Below are 22,080 nucleotides of genomic sequence, written 5' to 3' on the forward strand. Positions count from 1 at the left end.
CACCTTGTCACAATGCGAACAGTGAGTAAGGTCGGAAAGAGCGGGATTCCTTTGCTTTCCATTTGCTGTCGCTTCGGTCTTCCCTATCTGATAAAGCCGAAACACAAGACACCGCTATCCAGCTTCAGAAAACACCCTTCACAACAAGCAGCACTATCAGCTTCACCCAAACTGAAACATCAGTCCGCCACCAGCTCGTGAACAACTTCCGGGGCACTGGTGCAGTCTCTCCCGGGGCAAAGGGGCGTTTTCTTCCGCCTGGCTGAGCTGTCTTTTCCGGGCAGGGCCTTTCATTGTAACCAATCGCAGGATGCGTGGGGGCGGCACAGTCCCCGCCTTCGGTAGTGTTGCTGCTTTGCCTGCCAATCAGTGCTAACCAGCTTTCCCACTGCCACTCCCTGCCTTCAGTACGTGAAATCGTTTACAGGCGAAGGCCAGACAGAGGCAATCGGATTTTAACAGATTCTCCATCAGGAGGCGGGAGGTAAGCCCCGCGCTCGGGAACCTCCCGCCTAGTTTGGGAGGATTGTGGTGTGTGTTGGGGTCTGCAGCGGGAGCAGCTCTGCCCGGGGACATGACATCTCACGCTCGCCACATCACATTTTGCCATTACATCTCACCCATTCCTGTCTCCACGGGACAGACCTAGGGCAGGGGGGTGGCACCACCCAGCACCACTAATGCAGTCGAGTGTGTCATCTCATGTGTGTTGTCGTGCCCACACCGCTGATGCGAGAGAGATGGTTGGGTCCTGCCCTTAACACGGATCTGACTGAGTACGTATAGTGCATGAGTGTCTACCTTCTTAGTCCACCTTCCACTAAGTATCTTTAATGCACGAGGTGTCGGGCATGCTAAACTTTCCATTATCTGGCACCTGAAATGCAGGGGTCATTCATGTCCGTGCTTGCGGCTACCGGGTACCCTTAAGGCAGGTCATCGGTCCTATCATGCCTGTGGGCTTCTTTCATCTTCTTCCTGTCACTCTCAGGCATCGTTAATGCACTCGGGTGTCATCTCATGCCTTTGCTTATTAGGCCAGTGCTAGTTGTAAAAGTGGGGTGCGTGGGTTTGTCATCTCATGCCTGCCACCACCACTAATGCAAGGGGCGAGGCTCCCGCTCTCAATGGCCCGTGTGCGGTGATGACACCACGGTCAGCTCCCCACAGGTGTCTCCCCCGCACGTTCTGCAGCGCGGACTCTTTCCGAGTTGTGGCCGCCACAGACAGGGAGACATCGCAGAGTGGGAGGAGGGCGCGATCCGGAACCTGGGCCGCGACCCCGACCCTGAAGCTTCCAGCAGCCAGCCCCGGCGGAAGCAGAGCGGAGCCAAGAAGCCCGAGCCACGGAAACGGCCGTCCGCTGCCGCACAAAGGTACAGAAAGGCAAGGGGATGGTATATCAATCTGGGAAGCCCTGCAGGGTGCGGGATGTCACTGGGACTGTCCTCCGACTAGCATCCAAAAAAAAGCTCTTAGTGGGGAATTAACAGCAGGGAATTCAGAGACTGTGAGCATATATCGTTAAGAAAATTCTCGCAGCGAATTAATCGAAACCCTAACAATGCTATTCTCCATCAATATAAGAACGATGAAGACCATGATCCTTAATTTGTTTCTCATCAGGTGTTTTAGCACGTGGAAGCTTGCCTCGTGCCAGCCGTGCCACTAGTACAGTAATGCGCTGCCTGCACGTGCAGTGTGTGAACATAGATGGTGGGTGACAGTGTATTAAGTTGGCCACCTGGTCTGCTGTCAGTATTTGCATCTCTCACTTTTTTTACCCCTTTTGAGTAACATGACTTCTCTGCGCGGCAGAAGTGTTGGCATTTAGCGCTTAGATTGAAAGAAGCTTTAAAGCAGCGGCTCACAGCTCAGTATCTGTTCTCTTCCCTGTCCATCCGGGGTCTTCTCTACAAATTGGCGAGTCCATCCTGAACCTTTGTTCAGACCTTATCCTGCTGCCTTTTGACTCTGGCATACACCTAAGCACAGTCTTTTGATCTTTCACGCCAGTACGGTATGGAAAGCAGTAGGAGCGATTAGTCACGTTAAGAACTTTCTGATGGTTTATTTCCACAACTGCGGATAACCTTTTCAGAAAACAATTCTTCTCCATTCTACATAGCGAACGTTCCATATGTGTTGTGATTGGCTAATTAGAGATTTACCCATACAATGAGCACAATTTTAAAATAACTGTATCGGTTTGGGGTAATAACTAATAGCCTTAGATGCACTGAACTTCTTTTCTGCCTTTGGGCTGGAATGCCAAACTGAAACAAAATAAACACGAGTCATCTTTCTGCTTCTATGTTTTTAGTGCGGAACTGGGAATTCTGCCTAGAGCCCCGGGCGTTTATGATATAAGGTTTCATACTCCCGTGGCTGTAAACATTCCCCTTGCCATGAGATAAATTGCTGACACTCGGAATTAGGGTTTTAATCTCGGCGTTGGCACTTGGACAAAGATTGTGTGATTGTATGCGATTTGCTTGTTCTCCCCTTGTCTATGATTGTAAATAAGTGAAGTTTAATTAAATTGTAATTTGACATGTAATTATATAATCCAGACATTTCAACTGATCTTGTGTTGTCTTCTAACATCCTCTATGTACAGCACTCTGTTGTTCCCAGTGTTTTATCCTGTCCACTTTGTTCTCATCCAGGAACGCCAACTACACAACAAGCAAAACACCAACCAACAATATTGGGACATGCTGTTCTGTACATAAGGTCTAGCCTGCATCCTGCTGTGGGATGAACAACTAGAGTTGGCTATAAGTCATTGCCATGACATGGGCGCAGTTGAAAGCCATGTGCTTTTCATCTGGCCCTCTTTAATAGAAGTCTAAATTTCAGACCAATAGTTGGTAAATTTTCAGGAATTTTACTTCTTTAGTGTTAAAAATCCAAGTGTTGGAATGCCCTTTTTCTATTTTTGGAAAGTTCTAATTGGGGGGGGGGCAGGGACAAGGTTAACCAGACATATGAGCCTTGCTTCCCAGTTCGATAAATTACTGGTGCCATATCCAACAACTTGCGATCGAAAACGCTCGGGGTCATGGTGTTAAAGAGACTACTACATAAGTAACATATTTCAACTCCAGTGACAAAGCTCAGTCTTTCTGCAAACGTGTGTGTGAATACCAATCAATATGACTCAGGTGTTCGCAATTCAAAAAACAAGTTTATCTCTCTGGAATTGGAAAGTATAACACAATGAAAACTTTAACCTAAGAATGAATTTACTGGTAAGAAAATGTTTGTATCTCTTTAATTAAATGCATTGTACCAAACAATGTATATACATAATTTTGTTGTTACATTTTTAGAGAATAGGCTTTTCCAGTGAATAACTTATGATCTACCGGTAGCTCTATAGCTACCTTTGAGTAGTGCTCCTGTGTGTATTAGTCTACTAAATTTAAAACCTTTTGCTTGGCTGAATTAATATATTTATATAAAAATTGAAAAGTATGTATTCAAGCCGAAAAAGTGTTTCAAAACTCATTAGATGATGTTTGGAGAAGAAAGGTTTAGTTGCCCGAATACTAGTAAAGCTAAAGCTAAGTGATAAATCATGTGGCAGGGAGACTTATTACTAATATCTTGACCTTGGTGCTATGAGGACTGCATCTGTTGGTGTTATGTATTACTTGTGTAAAGGTATTCCAAATTGACAAATATGGTGCTGGCAACCCTGTCTGATGCACTGAGGTGATCACTACTGGTACTTTTGCATAGTGTAGCCACTAATATAATCTTGTCTGATGTGTTCACTATTAAAAGCCTTATAATATTAGTTGATAGGAATATTATTCATTAAGCATAAGTAGCTCTTGTTACAGAAAAGTACTAGACCCCTGATATAGTACTTTACACCGCATCGAGGCAGTAAAACACTCCAGTTTGCATTAGTAGTCTGACTTCCCTTTTAGAGCGAATGGTTGCCAGGATGTTAGATGTAGATTGTCTTGTATGAGAAATGTTGGGTGCTCTATCGCAGTACTTTGATTTGTATCTCAAGTAGCACAGTGGAGCAAACGTGCTTGGTAAGAGCTCGGGAATGATGAACTATATGGGTTCTGGGAATTCTACTAAATGGATTGCTGCTGGTCAGGGCCTTTAGTTTCACGTGCACCGCTACCTGCACGGCTTCCTGCACCAGCCCACTCACTCCTCATACACCGCGTCCCCAGCGGTTACTTCTCGTACACTGCGCCCTCTGCTAGTGAGCACCCGCACGTCTCACTCGCTCCCGTTTAAACAGCTGGGTGCAGCTGGAAGACCGAGGAACTCGTTCATGTGGACGCCTTTTCCTCACAGACTGGTTCGCACCGCTGCTCGAGGAGTTGAACGTCTTCCCGTGTGACAGAACAGCGCGCCTCTGCAGCAGAGCTGCCCGCCCCCTTGGAGCCGAGCCCTGGCCGGCTGCCAGGCCCTGTGCTGGCGTTGAGCAGTGAGGCATGTGGAGCGGATACTGTTCCAAGGGTGCAGGGTTGCGGCGCTATTAATTGCTTCTGCCCGCACAGCACTGCGTTACGGAGGGCATTGGAAAAGCCTCACAAGGTGCCCCTTTTAGGATCTGTGCTCAGTACTAGGCCGCCCCGTCTCCTCCCGGCCGAGCCAAGGGTACAATTTCCGCACATCTTTTTCCCTGTTACAATTGACATTTACTTTGAAGCTTCATATTACATAGTTCCCAGAACATTGCAAGACTCAACTGCTTGAGTTTAGTTTTAAATGTATTACTTTTACATTGGGACTGTACGTTTCATCCCCATACTTAGCACGGACGGTTTTCTCGACTCTGTGTGTGTGTGTGTGTGTGTGTGTGTATATGTATACTTATATACATATATACATCTCGTTGGCACTGGTTTCTGTAGCTTGTTTTTCGTTTTTCATTGGAGAACGTCTCAGAAATCGACGCCGTCTGTACTGAATGACCTTGTAGGCTTCTGTGGCGTGCCTTTCCAATGTCTCCGAGACCTGAAGAGACAGCCCCGGTTCGATTGATCACAGGCAGGACCGAGGGACACTAAATTGCAGTGATGTCCCCCAGTAGCTACTGAGTTTTGCATTTTGAAGGGATGGAATAGGAGAGAGTAGAAGTGTTTTATGTTATGGACGTATATCTATCCCTGCCCCTGGTTTTGCAAACCTGCTATTCTGCTACAGGGAGTGCAGAATTATTAGGCAAATGAGTATTTTGACCACATCATCCTCTTTATGCATGTTGTCTTACTCCAAGCTGTATAGGCTCGAAAGCCTACTACCAATTAAGCATATTAGGTGATGTGCATCTCTGTAATGAGAAGGGGTGTGGTCTAATGACATCAACACCCTATATCAGGTGTGCATAATTATTAGGCAACTTAACAAAAAACAAATATATACCCATTTCAATTATTTATTATTACCAGTGAAACCAATATAACATCTCAACATTCACAAATATACATTTCTGACATTCAAAAACAAAACAAAAACAAATCAGTGACCAATATAGCCACCTTTCTTTGCAAGGACACTCAAAAGCCTGCCATCCATGGATTCTGTCAGTGTTTTGATCTGTTCACCATCAACATTGCGTGCAGCAGCAACCACAGCCTCCCAGACACTGTTCAGAGAGGTGTACTGTTTTCCCTCCTTGTAAATCTCACATTTGATGATGGACCACAGGTTCTCAATGGGGTTCAGATCAGGTGAACAAGGAGGCCATGTCATTAGATTTCCTTCTTTTATACCCTTTCTTGCCAGCCACGCTGTGGAGTACTTGGACGCATGTGATGGAGCATTGTCCTGCATGAAAATCATGTTTTTCTTGAAGGATGCAGACTTCTTCCTGTACCACTGCTTGAAGAAGGTGTCTTCCAGGAACTGGCAGTAGGACTGGGAGTTGAGCTTGACTCCATCCTCAACCCAAAAAGGCCCCACAAGCTCATCTTTGATGATACCAGCCCAAACCAGTACTCCACCTCCACCTTGCTGGCGTCTGAGTCGGACTGGAGCTCTCTGCCCTTTACCAATCCAGCCACGGGCCCATCCATCTGGCCCATCAAGACTCACTCTCATTTCATCAGTCCATAAAACCTTAGAAAAATCAGTCTTGAGATATTTCTTGGCCCAGTCTTGACGTTTCAGCTTGTGTGTCTTGTTCAGTGGTGGTCGTCTTTCAGCCTTTCTTACCTTGGCCATGTCTCAGAGTATTGCACACCTTGTGCTTTTGGGCACTCCAGTGATGTTGCAGCTCTGAAATATGGCCAAACTGGTGGCAAGTGGCATCGTGGCAGCTGCACGCTTGACTTTTCTCAGTTCATGGGCAGTTATTTTGCGCCTTGGTTTTTCCACACGCTTCTTGCGACCCTGTTGACTATTTTGAATGAAACGCTTGATTGTTCGATGATCACGCTTCAGAAGCTTTGCAATTTTAAGAATGCTGCATCCCTCTGCAAGATATCTCACTATTTTTGACTTTTCTGAGCCTGTCAAGTCCTTCTTTTGACCCATTTTGCCAAAGGAAAGGAAGTTGCCTAATAATTATGCACACCTGATATAGGGTGTTGATGTCATTAGACCACACCCCTTCTCATTACAGAGATGCTCATCACCTAATATGCTTAATTGGTAGTAGGCTTTCGAGCCTATACAGCTTGGAGTAAGACAACATGCATAAAGAGGATGATGTGGTCAAAATACTCATTTGCCTAATAATTCTGCACTCCCTGTATGTCCCAAGTGGAATAAAATAATGGGGCAGGGAGGGTAGAAGAAACTTTGATTTTCAGTAGGCTTTGCTCCCCAGGTAAATGTCTCTAAAACGGAGTAGGGGATCCTCTGTGTAGAGAAGTTTTCTCCCGCCTAATGATTTAGTTCTGTCACACTAGTCACTGAGGGAGTTAGATGACACCCGCTTACAAACTTAAACTACTCAAGCAATTCCGTGCATAAGACATGAGCTACGACGATAAATCTTGCGTTGCAGCCCTGCCTACGTTTGGAATTGGGTTTCAGAATACAAAAAAGTGACAGTACTACACAAGTTTCCATCTTGACAGTTCGATCTAGACGGAATATCGGGCCTCATGTACTGTTATACCCTTTGCGAAAAGTGGTTGCAAATTCTTCCCTGATTTTTTGTGATTGGAATAGTAGTTCAATAGTACAAATAGCTATCACACTAAACAAATGCCATTTGGGCATGAATTTAATTCTTTAATGAATTAAACAGTCAAGTTTATTTTTTGTTACAAAATGTATTTTTTTTAAAGGAGAGAAATACAGAATCTACAGCTTCTTCTTGTTTAATATATAGAAAAGATGCAACATTGAAACATTATAAACAATATTAAACAAATATGTGTTCCCATAGGGTGAAGCAATAGAACTCCATTACAACTGGCTTCCAAAAACATAAAAACACATCTCGAAAAAATTAAAGAGCACAAGGCAGCGAGCCGTGAGGGCATGGGGGCTAGTCTGGAAAGGAAACAATGCACTCCTGATAATCCAAACTGAGGATCCACTACCTTCTTTTGGAACTTCCAGTGAATTGATGTTTTGGTCCCTCTTCAATAATTTCTAGGGTCCATCCTCAGAACTAGATGAAAGCCCTATGGGCATATGGTGTTTTAGGTTATCTGATATATTATCTTCAAACCTTTTCAAAGTTGCGATAACCTTCCCAAATGATCCAGTCAACTCATACAAAACCTCACTCTGTAGAAGCAGCCTACATCAACGTATTGGTCTTCAGGCTCTTTGATTCATCAGTCGGTAACTGGCGTGAATACTGGATCGCCCATTCTGCAGCATTAGGAACCAACTACATAACAGATTGAATCCTCGCCTGTTTAATGTTAAAACCGTTCTGAGGAAGACAGACTGAAGACCAATATGGTGATTGATGATTCTGCTGGTGACAATGGAAGCTTGGCTGATGGCAAGGATCCCTTTCAGTGTAAGATAGTTAAGGGTCCACATATGATCCTGAAGTGGCACAATTTTTGTAAGCTTTGTGGAGTTATTCATGGTTCGAACAGTGAACCCGAGTTGTCTTAGTTGATGTATCTGTTTAAAGGTTAAGGAGATAAGTGACTTGAGCTTCTTGTCCTCCTTGGTATCCTTCCAGGTCTTAGGCTTTAGAAGTGAAATGGTCTGCCTGGGGCTCACATAGATCTTGTGTACGCCTTATTTTTGTAGCTGGGTATCCAGGGTTTTTGGAATTAAGTGACTATCATGTGAAGTTCTCTCTTTGGGCTTCATAGATACAACAGACGTAGCAACAACATCCTTTTGCCTTTCCTTATTGCATCTTTATTGATTCTGTAGTGATATTGCAGTATCAGTTTGCCATGGGGGATGCTTTTCTCCCCCTGTCCTGTGCCTTTCGAAAGATCTTTTGTTTGATTTATGTTTAGATGATGTTGCTGAGGACTGGTGTTGGTCAGTGATGAAACTGTTATGCTGAGATTGTTGGATACAGAAAAGCTCCAAGTTGAGAGTAGAAGTTGACAGAGCCCATTTCTTTTCAATACTTTGGCAGTTGTGCCTGCAGACCTAGCTAAAGGGGAAGCTATATGGAGGTTGCACTGAATTATAGCAAGAAATTAGATTGCAATATGAATATTGCTAAAAGTGAGGAGGTACTGAGGGTCGCAAAATGCATCCAAGATGTGAGCGGCTGAAATGGGTGAACCCGAGACCATTTGATTCAGTGATTCCATGTTTAATAGCAACTATTTGTAAAAGTATGATTTTATTACATCAGATGGTTAGTTAGGTTGGTAGAGGAGTGGCAGTAGACACATTATTTGAGTCCATCAGGGTGATCGTTGAATTGCAGGATTAGAAGGGGACGGAGAGGAGGAAGGAAGAGATGGTAGTGAAAGTGCCTGAGAGAGACTGGAATTATGAATTGTCCGCAGAGAAAGGATGATTGGCCTCAGTACCAAGGAGGGATGTAGAAAAAGTAAGCGGGTAGAGGGATCTGATTGGAGGTGGAAGTTAGGGAGGGGCGCCGAAGTAGGAGAGAAAAAGTTTGCCATCCAAAGCCACACAGTAAGTGAGAATGCTGCACTTTTGAAGCATATTTTTGCCTGGATGTTCACATGGTTGCAGAGGTAAGGTTTCAAATGAAGAAGGTGAGTTGAATGTGGCGGTTTGGAGAGGATCGGGTCAGTACTGCTTATTTATTTATTTTGGGATGCAGTGATTAAATCAGGTGGGGAAAAAGGTTTGGTTCTCAGTGTTATCAGTGGTGGTTCAAACTTTGAATTGTGAAGTGGTTGTTCGATCAGGAGCATTTGAAGTTCAGCTACTTTAACCCGAGTTGTTTCTTCCCATCCCCATATTTCTCATTCACTTAAAAGTATACTATTTACTTATGCTGGCCGTAATAGTAAAGCCGCTCCCCCATCTAAAACATCAAGCTTTACACTATTGCTAATTTCGATTATTTGAGAGACTCGGGTTTTCTTTCTCTCTTCTCTCACCAGCGCCCCAATAGCAGTAATGGTAGACCACTGCAGCCACTGGGAGAGCTAATGTTTTTAGGTCTCATCTGCCTTTTATGGACTTCCCAAAACGTACAGTGGAGCTAAAGCCCACCCATTTTTCACCGTTGTTTGGGATTGTTGTCACTTCCTTTGCTTGCTTCTTACTGAATGACTTGCCTTGTCTAAAGTGTGTTTGTTCCTCCCCTGGATGATGCCTTCTTTACCATGTTTTTAATTTGTATTCTTCTACTGCTCACTTTAAGTGACTACTTTTTTTCTTTTCCTTTATGCACTCCTGGAGAGTGAATGTGTTTGCTAGCTCTCTCCTTGGTGTGTTGGTTTCTTCCCCTAAAAACCTTACCTCCACCACACAGTGTGTTTTTCTTTCTGGTGTCTTCCCCCAACACCCCACCCCCATGTGCTCTGTCTTGCTCTCCCTCGTGTGCTTTGTCCCTTGAGTGCTTCTCCTCTTGCACTCCGTTTTGCTCTCCCCCTTGTGACTTGCTTTTCTTTTCCTCCAACCCACCAGCTCTTCCATTGCTCCCCTACCCTTGTGGGCATTTGCATTTTTACATTTGTGGAGGACCCGGCAGCCTCCATATACATCCAGGTGCTGTGCTACAAAAAAACGCTTTCACACGCTTAACATTTCTTCTTTTTGTTTTCTTCTATTTACTTTGTCAAGTGATGTCCTTCATCTTAGATCGGTCAATTAAAAGAAAAGAAAATGGCACCTGGGTCATTCTGCAGGCATTCAAATGCATTGGGAATGACACAACAGATAACACTGGCCACGTCATCATGCCTTTGTTTTTCTTTTTAGGTCTTGCTTGAGGCAGTACAAGCGGCTGCAAAAATGTTGACAAGGCCAATACATCTCACATAGGCAAGATCTGTTGGCTTTGCCAATGCTTGCTTCTTTTTGTTGAAGCATGCCCTGGCGAGTGCATGTATTTAGAAGCTGGCGCCCTCAAATTCTTCTTTCTGTCACCTGCTGTCCGTGTTGTTGCTTGTCTCTCCTGTTATCCATGTTGTTGCTAGCCCCTCCTGCTGTCTGTTTTGTTTCTTGCCCCCTCTCACTGTCTGTGTTGTTGCTTGCCCCGGTGGAAGCAGAACCATGTACCCCAATACTTAGGACACCCCAAAATTCAGATCACCCCAAAATTTACCTCAGGCAGTTCTGCTCCAGGTTGATCTTGCGCAAAAAGTCACCCTCACAAACAACAGTTTAGCAGATTAGCAAAACAAATCATTGGGATCACTCAGTAATTGGTTTCTAGATCAGAGGAAAGTTAAAGGTTTTATTACAACAATCTCAAAATAAAGCAGTACAGAATAAATGCCATGATGGCTCAAATATAGAGTATTCAAAATCAGAAATAATAGTCCCAAGAGAGCATCAAAAATATAAAAAGAAACAGGCACCATGGAGGATTTTGGGTTTGCTTGTCCAAACGCTGACCCTCCTTCTGTTGGTGTTATACCCTCGCATGATCGGTTGCTGGCACAGGTTTCTTGTAGTTTGCAAAGTCAGGTCAAGACTATGTTTTGTAACAAATTATTCTATTTTAAATCAGATCTGGAGCGCCCATAACCAATTATTGTATCTACCCATTGGGACCTTGCATTTGCCTCATCCTGTTCTTGCTCCCGAAGAGTAGTAATGTAGCAATTGCAGCTCAAGTTTAAGGATTAAATGGAATATCTACCCAGAGGCCTTTTTAAAAGCGCTGATTAAGTCTTGCCATAGGGATGTTGAGGTTTGCCTCTGTGATTCTGTCAGTGGGACAGTGGTGGCCTCTTTTGGTAACATTTGTGGGTGGACAAACTCAAAGCTAACATGACAATGGGAAAGGTTGTCTTGTAGCTAGCCCAGTTGGTTTGATCAGGTATGTTCGAAGGCTCATCGTGTACTGCTACAGGCTTTTAACTGTAAACGTAGATTGTCCCTTAGAGTGGCCAGATGCAGGTGGATTTACAGAGCTATTAGAACCAGAGAAGATCTCCTGAGCAGCAGATCTGGGCAGAACTCTAAGATGCCTGTTCTTTCAAATATAGTGAGACATTTTGGGAAATAGTACATTTCCCAGTTTTTTTCTAGCAAGGACTCTCTAACCGTACACAACTTCATTGCCCCTTAGGCTCACTATAGAGACATCTATGGTTTTGCGAACCCCGAGGCCATGGTGGGGAGCATTCCTACATGTCTGGCCCTTCTAATCTCGTCTTTCAGCTTGGGGAAGTCAGGGAAGCGAACGACCAGCTGATTAATAATAAAGCTCCAGCACCTGAGATACTCCCTTTTGATTTATTTGAAACTGATTTGTGGGCACCCTTGCTTACCCAGCCTGGCATTCCCTATTTCTGGTCATACTCTGTGCTTACCCCTGCCTTTAAAAAGGGTGTTAAGACTGACCCACACTGTTAGAGCCATTAAGGTTGCTCAGAGGGTGATTTAATCACGTGTTCAATGGTGGGCAGACCAGAATAAGATATTATCTGACCTTCATTATGGGTTTAGGCAGGCAAAAGGCACCATAGACCAGCCCTCAATTTGTATTTAATTGGGAACAAATTCACGTTGCCAGGCACAGAAGTAATCACTTGGCATCCATGGACCTATTGTCGATCTTCAGTATTGTGAACAATAATAAACTATGGACTATGATGACCTCAGTGGTTATTGATGTGGATATTGTGTATTCCCTCTTTGAGCGGCATCGCAGTATGACCACTTCTATGAGGTATAGTGGGAAGGGAGAATGCACTGAGGAGTTTGCCACCAAGCGTGTAGTTAGGCAGGGATGCACCCTGGCTCCTTTTATTTTCCCTGTATGTTAACCATCTAAAGGGTAATTTGTTACGTGATGCTCGCAACATGCCACAAATGGGCAAGAGACCTATTCCAGTTCTGCTTTATGCAGACGATGCAGTTCTTTTGGCAAGGTGTGGATTGGGTCTCCTGCGTCTACTTGACTCGTGTGATTTTTACAGCTTCTCTCAATTCTATCTACTAATTTGGGAAAGTCCCATGTTATGATCATTGGTAATAGATTTACTAAAACCAGAAAACATGTTATCTTGGGGATGGAAATTTCAAGGATTTTTTTTTTCCTTTCCCGTTTCTCCACAAATGTTCCCCCATTGATTAACCCTACACAGCTTCACCTTAGGAAGATGGTGGTATCTCTCTTTGACTTTGCTGCCAGACTTACTTAGATTCAGACCGTACTTGAGGTACGAATGTGTTTCAGCAGTGCTGTTTGGTAGCGGCCTGTGGGGGTATGTTGATTATGTCTATACAGGTTTCAGATAATCTTTGTTTAAGGCTGTTACTTGCACTCCTCTGCTAGGTGTCATCTTTTATTTCCCATGAGCAGATAGGACAGAGATAAGTTTCTGACATAATTGCCCTCCGACCGTTATTGAAATAGCTCTCTGTCTGGATCAATCCGGGCTTGGACCTCACTAGGTCATTTCTGAGGGATTGCCTTTCACTGGAATATACTAATAGAATCCCGTAGTTGAGTGAGCTCAGACTTTGCGGCACTTGGTCGCTGGATTTGTTTACAGCTCCCAAATCAGTTTTTTTGCACTTAGAAAATTCCAATTGGTAGGCTTTCGAAATGCAAAATGGGTCTGTACTGGTGCATGACATTCTCAAAACGACCCTGTATATTAGAACATATCTGATTTTTTGTCAGTAATTTTTTTCGTCAATATCTTTTGATTGGGTTCAGGCCTGGTTTGTTACATCATTAGTTGGCTGTTCCCAGAGGATGGTCTTTGGTTATTGACCTTGCCCCCCCTGTAGTTGTGGTCTGTTCCCAACCTAAGATATCTTGCATTTTACTCTCCTTTCAACCTACACCCCATCTCAAGGATAGGAATTTTTACCCAGACGAGACCTGCCCTTCTTGCAAATACTTTCTTGTTCATTAATTACTGATTTTCTAAAGGGTACATTAAAGAAAAGCCCTGGATAGGATCTTTAACTGTTTTAAATTTGCCCCTTTTATTAGAGGACTGATGATGTTTGTTATCTCTGCTCTTATCTTTTGTATTATTGGTCTTGATAACTTTTTATCGAATATGAATTTCTATTTCTTATTGTGAAAGTGTTTTTTTTAATCTTGTACTATGGAACTTGCATTCCCGAAATAAACATATTACCAAATACATAGGTTTTCTCATTTGGAGCATCATGTGTATGAGACAGCCCTTTGGTTTTTGCAATAGCTGGTCTAACTTTTAAAATTTCTGCACTGTCCTCACTTTTTTTTTCACTGCATACAGTTGAGAAATATTCTCCATTCAATAAAATGTCCACTGCAACATCATCACTGGCTTCTGTTTCCACCTGGGCCTGATTCACTTTGTTCACCACATCCATGCCAGTGTGGTTGAGAGGGACAAAAATTGCCTTGTCGGAATCAACTGTCTGCAATTGGAGGAATGGGGAGGATTTGCATATTGCAATGAATGACATCTACACCATAAGGATTGATTGTAATAACACTATTGGCATTAGGCAGCGAGAACAGAATATTTTACAGCTACTTTTTAATTGTGGTGATTTCATTAGATAGACCCTCATCATTGTCCCAGGCCTGCCATGACAACAGGGTACTGTGTGGCTTTACAGGGATGTAGGTTGCAGGGCCGTCATAAGGAACTCGGGTACCCTGGGCATTATAAGTATTTGTGCATTGATCTAGGGATCAATATCTCCCTCCAAGCATTTAGTTAGTTTGACAGGTAATAGCTAGATTTATTCAATAATGTAATCAGCCTTTTAAATATGTAGCATGAGTCTTCAGCTATTCAGGAAGAATTTCTACTGATTTTTGGGCCCAATTGAATTAAGATATTGAGGTTTTTTTTTAATAGGCGGTCAGTTATTTTGCTCAGGATCCTAAGCTCCGCATCACTCTTTTCTGCCTGGGCAATGATGGACATAGATATGGAATTCTTAGCGTTCACAATGGTAAGCAGTGCTTCAAGCACTGGAAAGGCCAGGGTGCATCATCAAATGCCTCTATTCACATATTAATACTTTCAAGTTTAACCTCCCTTGCCTTATTGGCCTTGGCCCATGTGTGTTGACACTGCTAGTACCGTACTGTGGGGGCAAATCAGTGTCTTTAGCTCCCATGCTTTTCAGTTCTTAGAAGGCCTCTAGCATTCTGTCAGTAATTGCCATTTCTCTGATGATTTGAAGGGAGACGTGGGAGAGACTGTCAGAGAACTAACTGAGTTAATTACAGCCATCAATAGAAGCTGTAACCATCTACAGAAATTGAAGGATCTTTCAAAAACCTTGTAGGTGCTCTACTGGATAAACACCTGAACAGGCATAGATGCCGGAGTTTGGAGTCAAGAAACTGGAATAATTACCAGTGGGTCAGTGCCTGTTTTAATGAAGGAATCAAGAGTTCTCTGAAACACCCACCCTTGCCCTAGCACAAGACTTTGCTTTGGGTTATCGTGAATTGCAATGCTAACAAGTACATCTGATGCCTGGGTGGGAGCAAGGCTAGACGTAAGTACAGGTGATGCAAAAATTAATGAGGACCAGGGATGTGGAATTCCTATAGCCCGACGCCCGGGACATCTGGTTTGGGGTCAAGGGCAACAAGTTTTTATGTTTACTTTGTCCTTGGGACAAGTAGGCCCAACCCCCTGCAGCACAAACCCTTTGGCTGCCTGTTTACAGAGAGTGGAACTCTCTGCAGTTGAGGTAATGTGTTTCCAAAAGATAAAGCTGTTCGAACTTGTATTTATGGTTCATTATTTGAAAGCGTTCATTATTAGGGTGAGTGCTGTAAATAAATGTTTTAAGGTCACACTTCACTACTGACGTTGGTTCCAGTACAAAAAAAAAAAAAAACGTGTACACACATGTTTGAAAAGTTTAGACTAAGAGGCTAAGTATAATGCTCCCAGAATGCTGTCTGGTTATATGCAAATTGTCATTTAGTAAAATGTGCTGATGCATGCTAGTATTTCCCAAAAAATTTCTAATGGAAAATCAGTGTAACCATTTTCAACACGATTATGGGAAGCATGAAAAACAAACACTGACAAAGCCAACTGATCTGACATTTTTATAAGTCTTTTAGTTTCATCAATGTGTGTCTTGTTTTGACATGGCTTTTGTAATACTTTATTGTTGTGGGAGCTACCAGGCCCTCAACATTGTAACAAACACTGGCAAAACCCCCTAAAAGGTTTTTGAACTCTAAAAGCACACGTTGCCACCAGCGGCATAACAAAGGCCCGCAGCCAACCTCCAGGGGGCCCCTTCAGCACAGCACCTGCCCTGAGTGAGTCTGGAGAGGGGGCTCCTCCATGTTCTTTGCAAAGGGGCACCCTCCAGTTTCGTTACGTCACTGATTGCCACTGTAGTTCCCGACACTGAACAAAACTACTTTGTGTGGCAATATGCTCCTTGTGGAAGAGCAGAATGCGATCACTCACAGTAAAGCCAGCCGAAAGAGAGAGAAATAGAAGTTTAATAAAAACAAAATGTCTTCGTTAACACCAGACCTAATTAGGGACCAAGACCCACATGTAGGTAGCTTTTTGCATGTCGCAAACAGCGACTTTCGCTGTTTGCGACGTGCAAAAAGCACATTGCGATGCACAAGCCCAGTTTTGCGATTCAGTTACCTGGTTACCGAATCACAAAACGGGTTTGCGACTCGCAATTAGTAAGGGGTGTTCCCTTCCTAATTGCGACTCGCAGTGCAATGTAGGATTGTTTTGTGACCGCGAACGCGGGCGCAAACCAATCGCAGTTTGCACCCATTTCAAATGGGTGCAAACACTTTCGCAAAAGGGAAGGGATCCCCATGGGACCACTTCCCCATTGTGAATGTCACTGCAAACATTTTCTCGCTCTGAAAAAATGAAACGAAAACGTTTCATTTTTCGTTTTTGTTATGTATCTCGTTTTCCTTTAAAGAAAACGGGCTGCATTACAAAAAAAAAAAAAAACTGCTTTATTGAAAAGCAGTCACAGACATGGTGGTCTGCTGTCTCCAGCAGGCCACCACTCGCGAAGGGGTCGCAAATTGCGACCCACCTCATGATTATTCATGAGGTGGGCATTTGCGAAGCCCTTGCGAATCACAGATGGTGTCAAGAACACCATCCTACATTCGGATTTGCGACTCGCAATTTGCAGGTCACAAATCTGAACCTACCTACATGTGGCCCCAAATTCTTTAAGAAAGTCACAAAAGTGCACCCATGGTATATGTCGTACCCCTGTAAAATATTTGTGAACTGTATTTTAGCATGGGTAAATACGATGTGTAGATTTGCTCATGTGAAAATCTATTGAGCATTTGCAAGTTCATTTTCCCTCTAACCACTTTCTTCCCAACCCTGGAAGAAGTTCTAATTCTGCCATTGTCAGGAGTAAATGTCCAACCTTTCTTATTATGGGAAAATTTTAGAGAGAAGCTGGTAAAAATCTTTAAAACATGCAGGTTAGTAGGTTTGCAGACTCAAAGGCATTCCAGCCCTGGAACTATTGCTTACTGCTTCCTCCAGCCCCAGTATGCAGATCTGCAGAAAGGTGGCAAAATAAGGAAATTGCTACAGTAGGGATTGAAACTGCAAGTATTCAAGCCCTACTATGGTAGTAGCCCTGGCATAATCAGAGAGGCTATTAATTGCGGCCATAATTTGTCGCCACACTACATGGCACCAAAGGGACAAGTAGATCTTTTTACAGGACAAGTAGATTTGAGAAGCAACCTGTCCCCTGGACAAGTAGATATTTTAATAAATTCCACACCCCTGAGGACTCATCCTTGTTATTGTAGTTTTTGCTGTTTGCCAAGCTACTAGAGCTTGAAATAGTGATGCCAACATTAGTGGGAGTCGTGGTATATGCACAGAGGGGTTCTGCAGCATTTTTTATCAGGGATGAGCCTACATGTTAAAAGTGGACAAAAGCTGAGAGTAGATTGACAGACCTGAGCATCAGGGCTACTAGATTCTCTTTGTTCTTAGATTTTGTGTTCCTTCTGTATATTACCAACTGGTTTGGCGCCAGTCCGCACCTTCAATTAGAAATCAAATAGTTGCTGAATCACTATGGCAGAAGTCAGTGTGTCAGTAGAGAAACCTAGTAAAGACTATTGGTCCAGGAAATGGAACACAGTTGCAAATAATAAAAAAGAAACGTCTACTTGCCTCCTTCCCCAGACCTATCTGATACATTGGCATAGACCAGTACAAAGCTGCCGCTTCCACCCACAGTTATATAGAAAATATGATCCAGGTCCTTTACAGTAGTGCTTGATGTATTTACTAGGGCATTGTTAGCCTTACTCAGTGTTGCCATAGTTTACCAAATAGTGCCTCATGACAGCACCAGAAGATGCTGAAAGTGATTTGTCTGCTGCTGTTCAAAAGGGGACAGGCCCAAACAGTCACTGCCCTCATCCTGCCACGTCCGCCACTCCTCCTCCACCCCCATGGAAGGTCGAGCATAGTGGTAGGCGGGATAAAGGGCTGTGAGTGGGAGGGTCCTGTGAGCCTTGATGGATCAGACGCACACTAGCGGCAGCCAACTAATCGATAGTCAGCCAGTCTAGTGAATCATGGCAAGAACATACAAAAGGTAAACCGAGTTCCAAGATCCTAGTCCTCTGATTCCGGGTTCCTCTAAAATACTGGTGGCACCAGTTATCAGGCATTTATCCTGACCTTTGTGCTGTGGGCGGGCACGAGTGCTGCGGAAGCCGGTTGACAGAAAGGTCGGATGGCGTTCTGTGAGTGCCATTTTTGATCGTTAGTCCCTCTTCCATTCTGTTAGCAGTGATCAGAGATATCTTAGAATGTTGTTATGGTCGCCATCTTGGTGTTTGGTTTGCCTGTTTATGTAATAATGAAACTGATGTGATTTTTTTAGTTCGGGAAGCATTAAAAAATCAGACTAATTTGATATCTGGTGACTAGGATATCTGTAGATATTAAAATTATCTGACAGCTAAATAGCGGTCTGGATAAGATTAAAATTAAAAATAGGTGAGTATGAAGTGGAAAGGTATTTCCAAAATATTGGGATTACACTGACTAACACAGGATATTAAAAATATCCTCTCACTTTGAAGTCAGAGAAAGAAAAGTAAACAGGTGTCCTCATAAAACAGCATCTGACATTTTACCTCAGTCTTTGAATGCACAGCAAACGTGATGAGATAAGAACAAGATTTACAGGCTTGTTTTACAGAAACGGAGCTCCCAGTGACTGAAAACACAAGCGCGCGCCTCTGTAGTGCTTACAAAGAAAGAAAAAAGTAGTTCCTAAAACAGTTCCTAAAATAAGAGCAGTGGATGGATAGCAGCAATTGGTCCATGCTCTCTAGGAGGGCTAAACACTGGAAGAGGCAAGATGCATGCATGCCATGGACAAATGGGGATAAAGAATATGAGACCGATGATGAAGCCAGGAAATGGGAAGCCTAAGGGCAGACTGAAACCCACAAAGTATATACAATATGTCTCAAAGAGACAGCGCAAAAGCTGTCTAGCCGAGACCTAAACAGCAGACGCCACTTTCTATGTGTAATAGTCTGACTGCTGTACCAGTGAAATGGCATTTGTAGCTCTTTAATTCAAATTTATAACTTTGAAGTTCTATGCAATTTTTTTTTTACTTATAAAGTTTTGCCTTCTTTTTGTTTTTACTTTTTTATCTTTTGTATTGTTTCCTCTTTGCTTTTCATTTTCCTTCACTCTTTTGTTTTGCCTTTTACTTAACTTCTATTTCTTACATTGGAGAAACCTGTGCCCTCTTTCTTTCCTGCCCTTCCCTTGTTTTTGTATTTTTTTTTTTACCCTTCATTGCCTTTCTTATTTTCCCTTACAGGGGGAACCCCTCGCCCTCTTTTTTTACCTCTTCACCCTCACCTTCCCTTGTCTGTTTTTCTGTGCGGTGCAAAACTCCACTTTTCCTTATTTAGCTTTTTTAAGATTCGTTTTTTCAGACTGTTGAATATTGCAAAATTTTATTGGAACAGTATCACTTTAGGAATTTTGAATTTGAAAGAACTAATTAAATCGGTTTTCTGGTATTACTAGACTGGCAATATGCCTTATTGCAGTGGTGAAACTCCACTTCATTTGTCATATTTGCCAGTTGCAGTCAGTGGGCGATTTGGTATTTTAATGACACACAGTCAGTTGCTTTGGGGGCTGACATTTTGCCCTTCTCTGTATAGTTTTCATTAACTCTGTGAAATTGCTAAAGCCGTCTTCATCCAGTTAGACTTAAAAAAACTTTAAAAATGGAATGCAGAACTGCCAACTAGAAAAGGAGGTGGAGCCTTTAAGCGGCAGGGTCTGGAGTTAGGGACGGGTCTTTGACGAGACCATTACCACCTGGCCAACCATATAGGGGTGGGACTTACAGTCCTGGTCTGTCTTCACGAACATTCCTATAAAAACAAATAATAGTTTTTTAAGGCTCTCCTGAATGTTGTAAAACCTCTGATAGGTGTCTGGTTGCAGTCTGTAAACGCAAGCTAGAAACCCACTCTCTGCACGGGTTTTCATCTTACTTTGTGCGACTGGTTTATCTCAGCTGTTCACCTAGAGACCATATGAAAAGTCTATATTGTGTGAGCTGGCATGTTTGGGAATGATACAAGCCTGTTTTAAATACTATGAATCATGCAGACTCCACACTCCGAAATGTGTGAAGAGAGAAAATGCACCACAGTACACTGCACATCATAATTTTTATAGAGATAAATCTGATGACTTAGAATTATAGTTGTGCCGTCTGAATTTCTCATCACAGAAGCCTTTCATGTAGCAACATCAAATGTTCTGTTGATGATTGATGTTTAGCGCCTTTTGCCATAAAATTGTTCCCAATTAGTAGTCTACCTAAATCAAAGGAAGAGACAACTGATCTCTTGTCAAGTGTACCTCTAAGCTCCGGATTTAGATTTCAAGCCCAGTCCCCATATGGCCCGTACAACCACAAATGCAACCAAAACCAAGAGGATGACATGAACTGATTATCATCAGACACCCCTATCCTGCATCTTGATCAACACCAGATCTTTATGGAGGAATCAAATCCACATGCTAGACTTGGGGCCTGATTTAGATCTCGGCAGACTGGTTTCTCCGTCACAATGGATATTCCGTCCACCCGAATATAAATCCCATAAAATAGAATGGGATTTATATTTCAGCGCCTGAGTAACCAGTCCACCTAGATCTAAGTCAGGCCCTTAATTTTTGTTTACTCCAGATTGGGCCATCTGTTCATCTCAGAAACTTGGCTTGGTGATAACACTCCAGCTATACTATGTGAATCCCTCCCCAGTTGCTGCCTGTCACTCTATTGAGACTGACCAAGCACAAGATGTGAATGCAGAATAGCTTTGGGTCACATTAGTAGTTATCATGTAATTGATCACAAACGCCATAATGTGCATTCTTACTTGTCCACTGGTCACCACGCTTGACTTTCTCTGTCTCAGTCACCGACCACCTCCATACAGTGCACTCTTTGATGACACCCTCGTGGACACTGTGTTTGACCACTGTGCTGCATCTCAGTATCTGTTTGATGAAACTGATCTCAACTAGGATTAATCATCAACTTTGAGGCACTCAGTTACCACCAGCTGGTTGTAGTAGCAACATACGCTGCACGCCATAACCTTAATTCCTATTTGCATGAAGAGATCTATCAAACATAGGCATTCCATTACCTGGAGTGATCATTAACGTCAGTGTAAACTTCCTCACTACACCTCCCTCCTGATTCTAGTGATACCCAGCTCCATGTCCATTAGCAGACCATGGAAGAGCTTTAACAGCCTCCAGACAGAAGTCTAGGCCCCGTGGCCGCTTAACCCATTGATGTCTATCAACCAATTCCACCTCATCAAGACATTTGGCAAAGTGGCTTCCCTTTCTTAGACCCTCATCACATCAGCAACTATGCCAGAATGCCAGTATCTGTAGGTCAGTTTTCCAAATGTGAAATTGTGATTTATAACAGACACAGGAATAGATCGTTCTAACTTACAGACAGAATACAACTCATGCCTCCATTCATTTTCGCGCCATTCTTGAAAAAATTTAGAGGTCCCTCTCCCAGAGGCCCAACCATTGAACCTGTGTTTTTCATTGTATACTTGTCCCTATATCATGAACTTGTCTATGCTTTTAAGCTTACCTAGTAGACCTTTGCTGACGAGACACAGCTGCTTATTCTAAAACAAATAAAGCTGCTTAGTCTGGGCTCTCCAAATGCCTGAAGCAGTAGTCACACAAATGCTACATAATCACCTGAAATAAAATGTGCAAAAACTGTGCTTCTTATTTGTGTACAGTTGGAAACCTGTGGCCCTTACCATGGCTTGTTGCAAGGAGACTGGATTCCTAACAGCACATCGGTAAATAATGTGGATGTGCTTATGGACTGGAAACCTTCTCTCCAGAGTCTGGCCAATAATGTCACAGCCAGTGCTTTCAACACTGTAAAACATTATAATAAACCTTTCCTTACTGGATTACTTCCATGCGACCTAGG

The 22,080-nt window shown here is 43.1% G+C and overlaps 1 protein-coding gene across 4 annotated transcripts in view; it reads left to right on the top strand.

Annotated features, from left to right (window-relative positions):
* Nucleotides 1-355: 355 nt before the first annotated feature.
* PDP1 (pyruvate dehydrogenase phosphatase catalytic subunit 1) overlaps nucleotides 356-22,080 on the top strand; it is a 59,124-nt gene continuing 37,399 nt past the window's right edge. The window contains exon 1 of one of the 4 annotated variants that reach the window (XM_069220472.1): nucleotides 356-484. Coding sequence is in view for 1 of the 4 variants with exons in the window: in XM_069220471.1 (XP_069076572.1) it covers nucleotides 1,082-1,376 (295 nt within the window). In the remaining 3 variants the exon portion in view is untranslated. Of the gene's footprint in view, nucleotides 1,377-3,157; nucleotides 3,255-22,080 lie in introns of those variants that run through there. The other 3 variants (XM_069220471.1, XM_069220473.1, XM_069220474.1) reach the window with 3 other exon arrangements.

The sequence above is a fragment of the Pleurodeles waltl genome, chromosome 2_2, assembly GCF_031143425.1.
Source record: "Pleurodeles waltl isolate 20211129_DDA chromosome 2_2, aPleWal1.hap1.20221129, whole genome shotgun sequence".
In the NCBI taxonomy this organism is placed as follows: Eukaryota; Metazoa; Chordata; class Amphibia; order Caudata; family Salamandridae; genus Pleurodeles; species Pleurodeles waltl.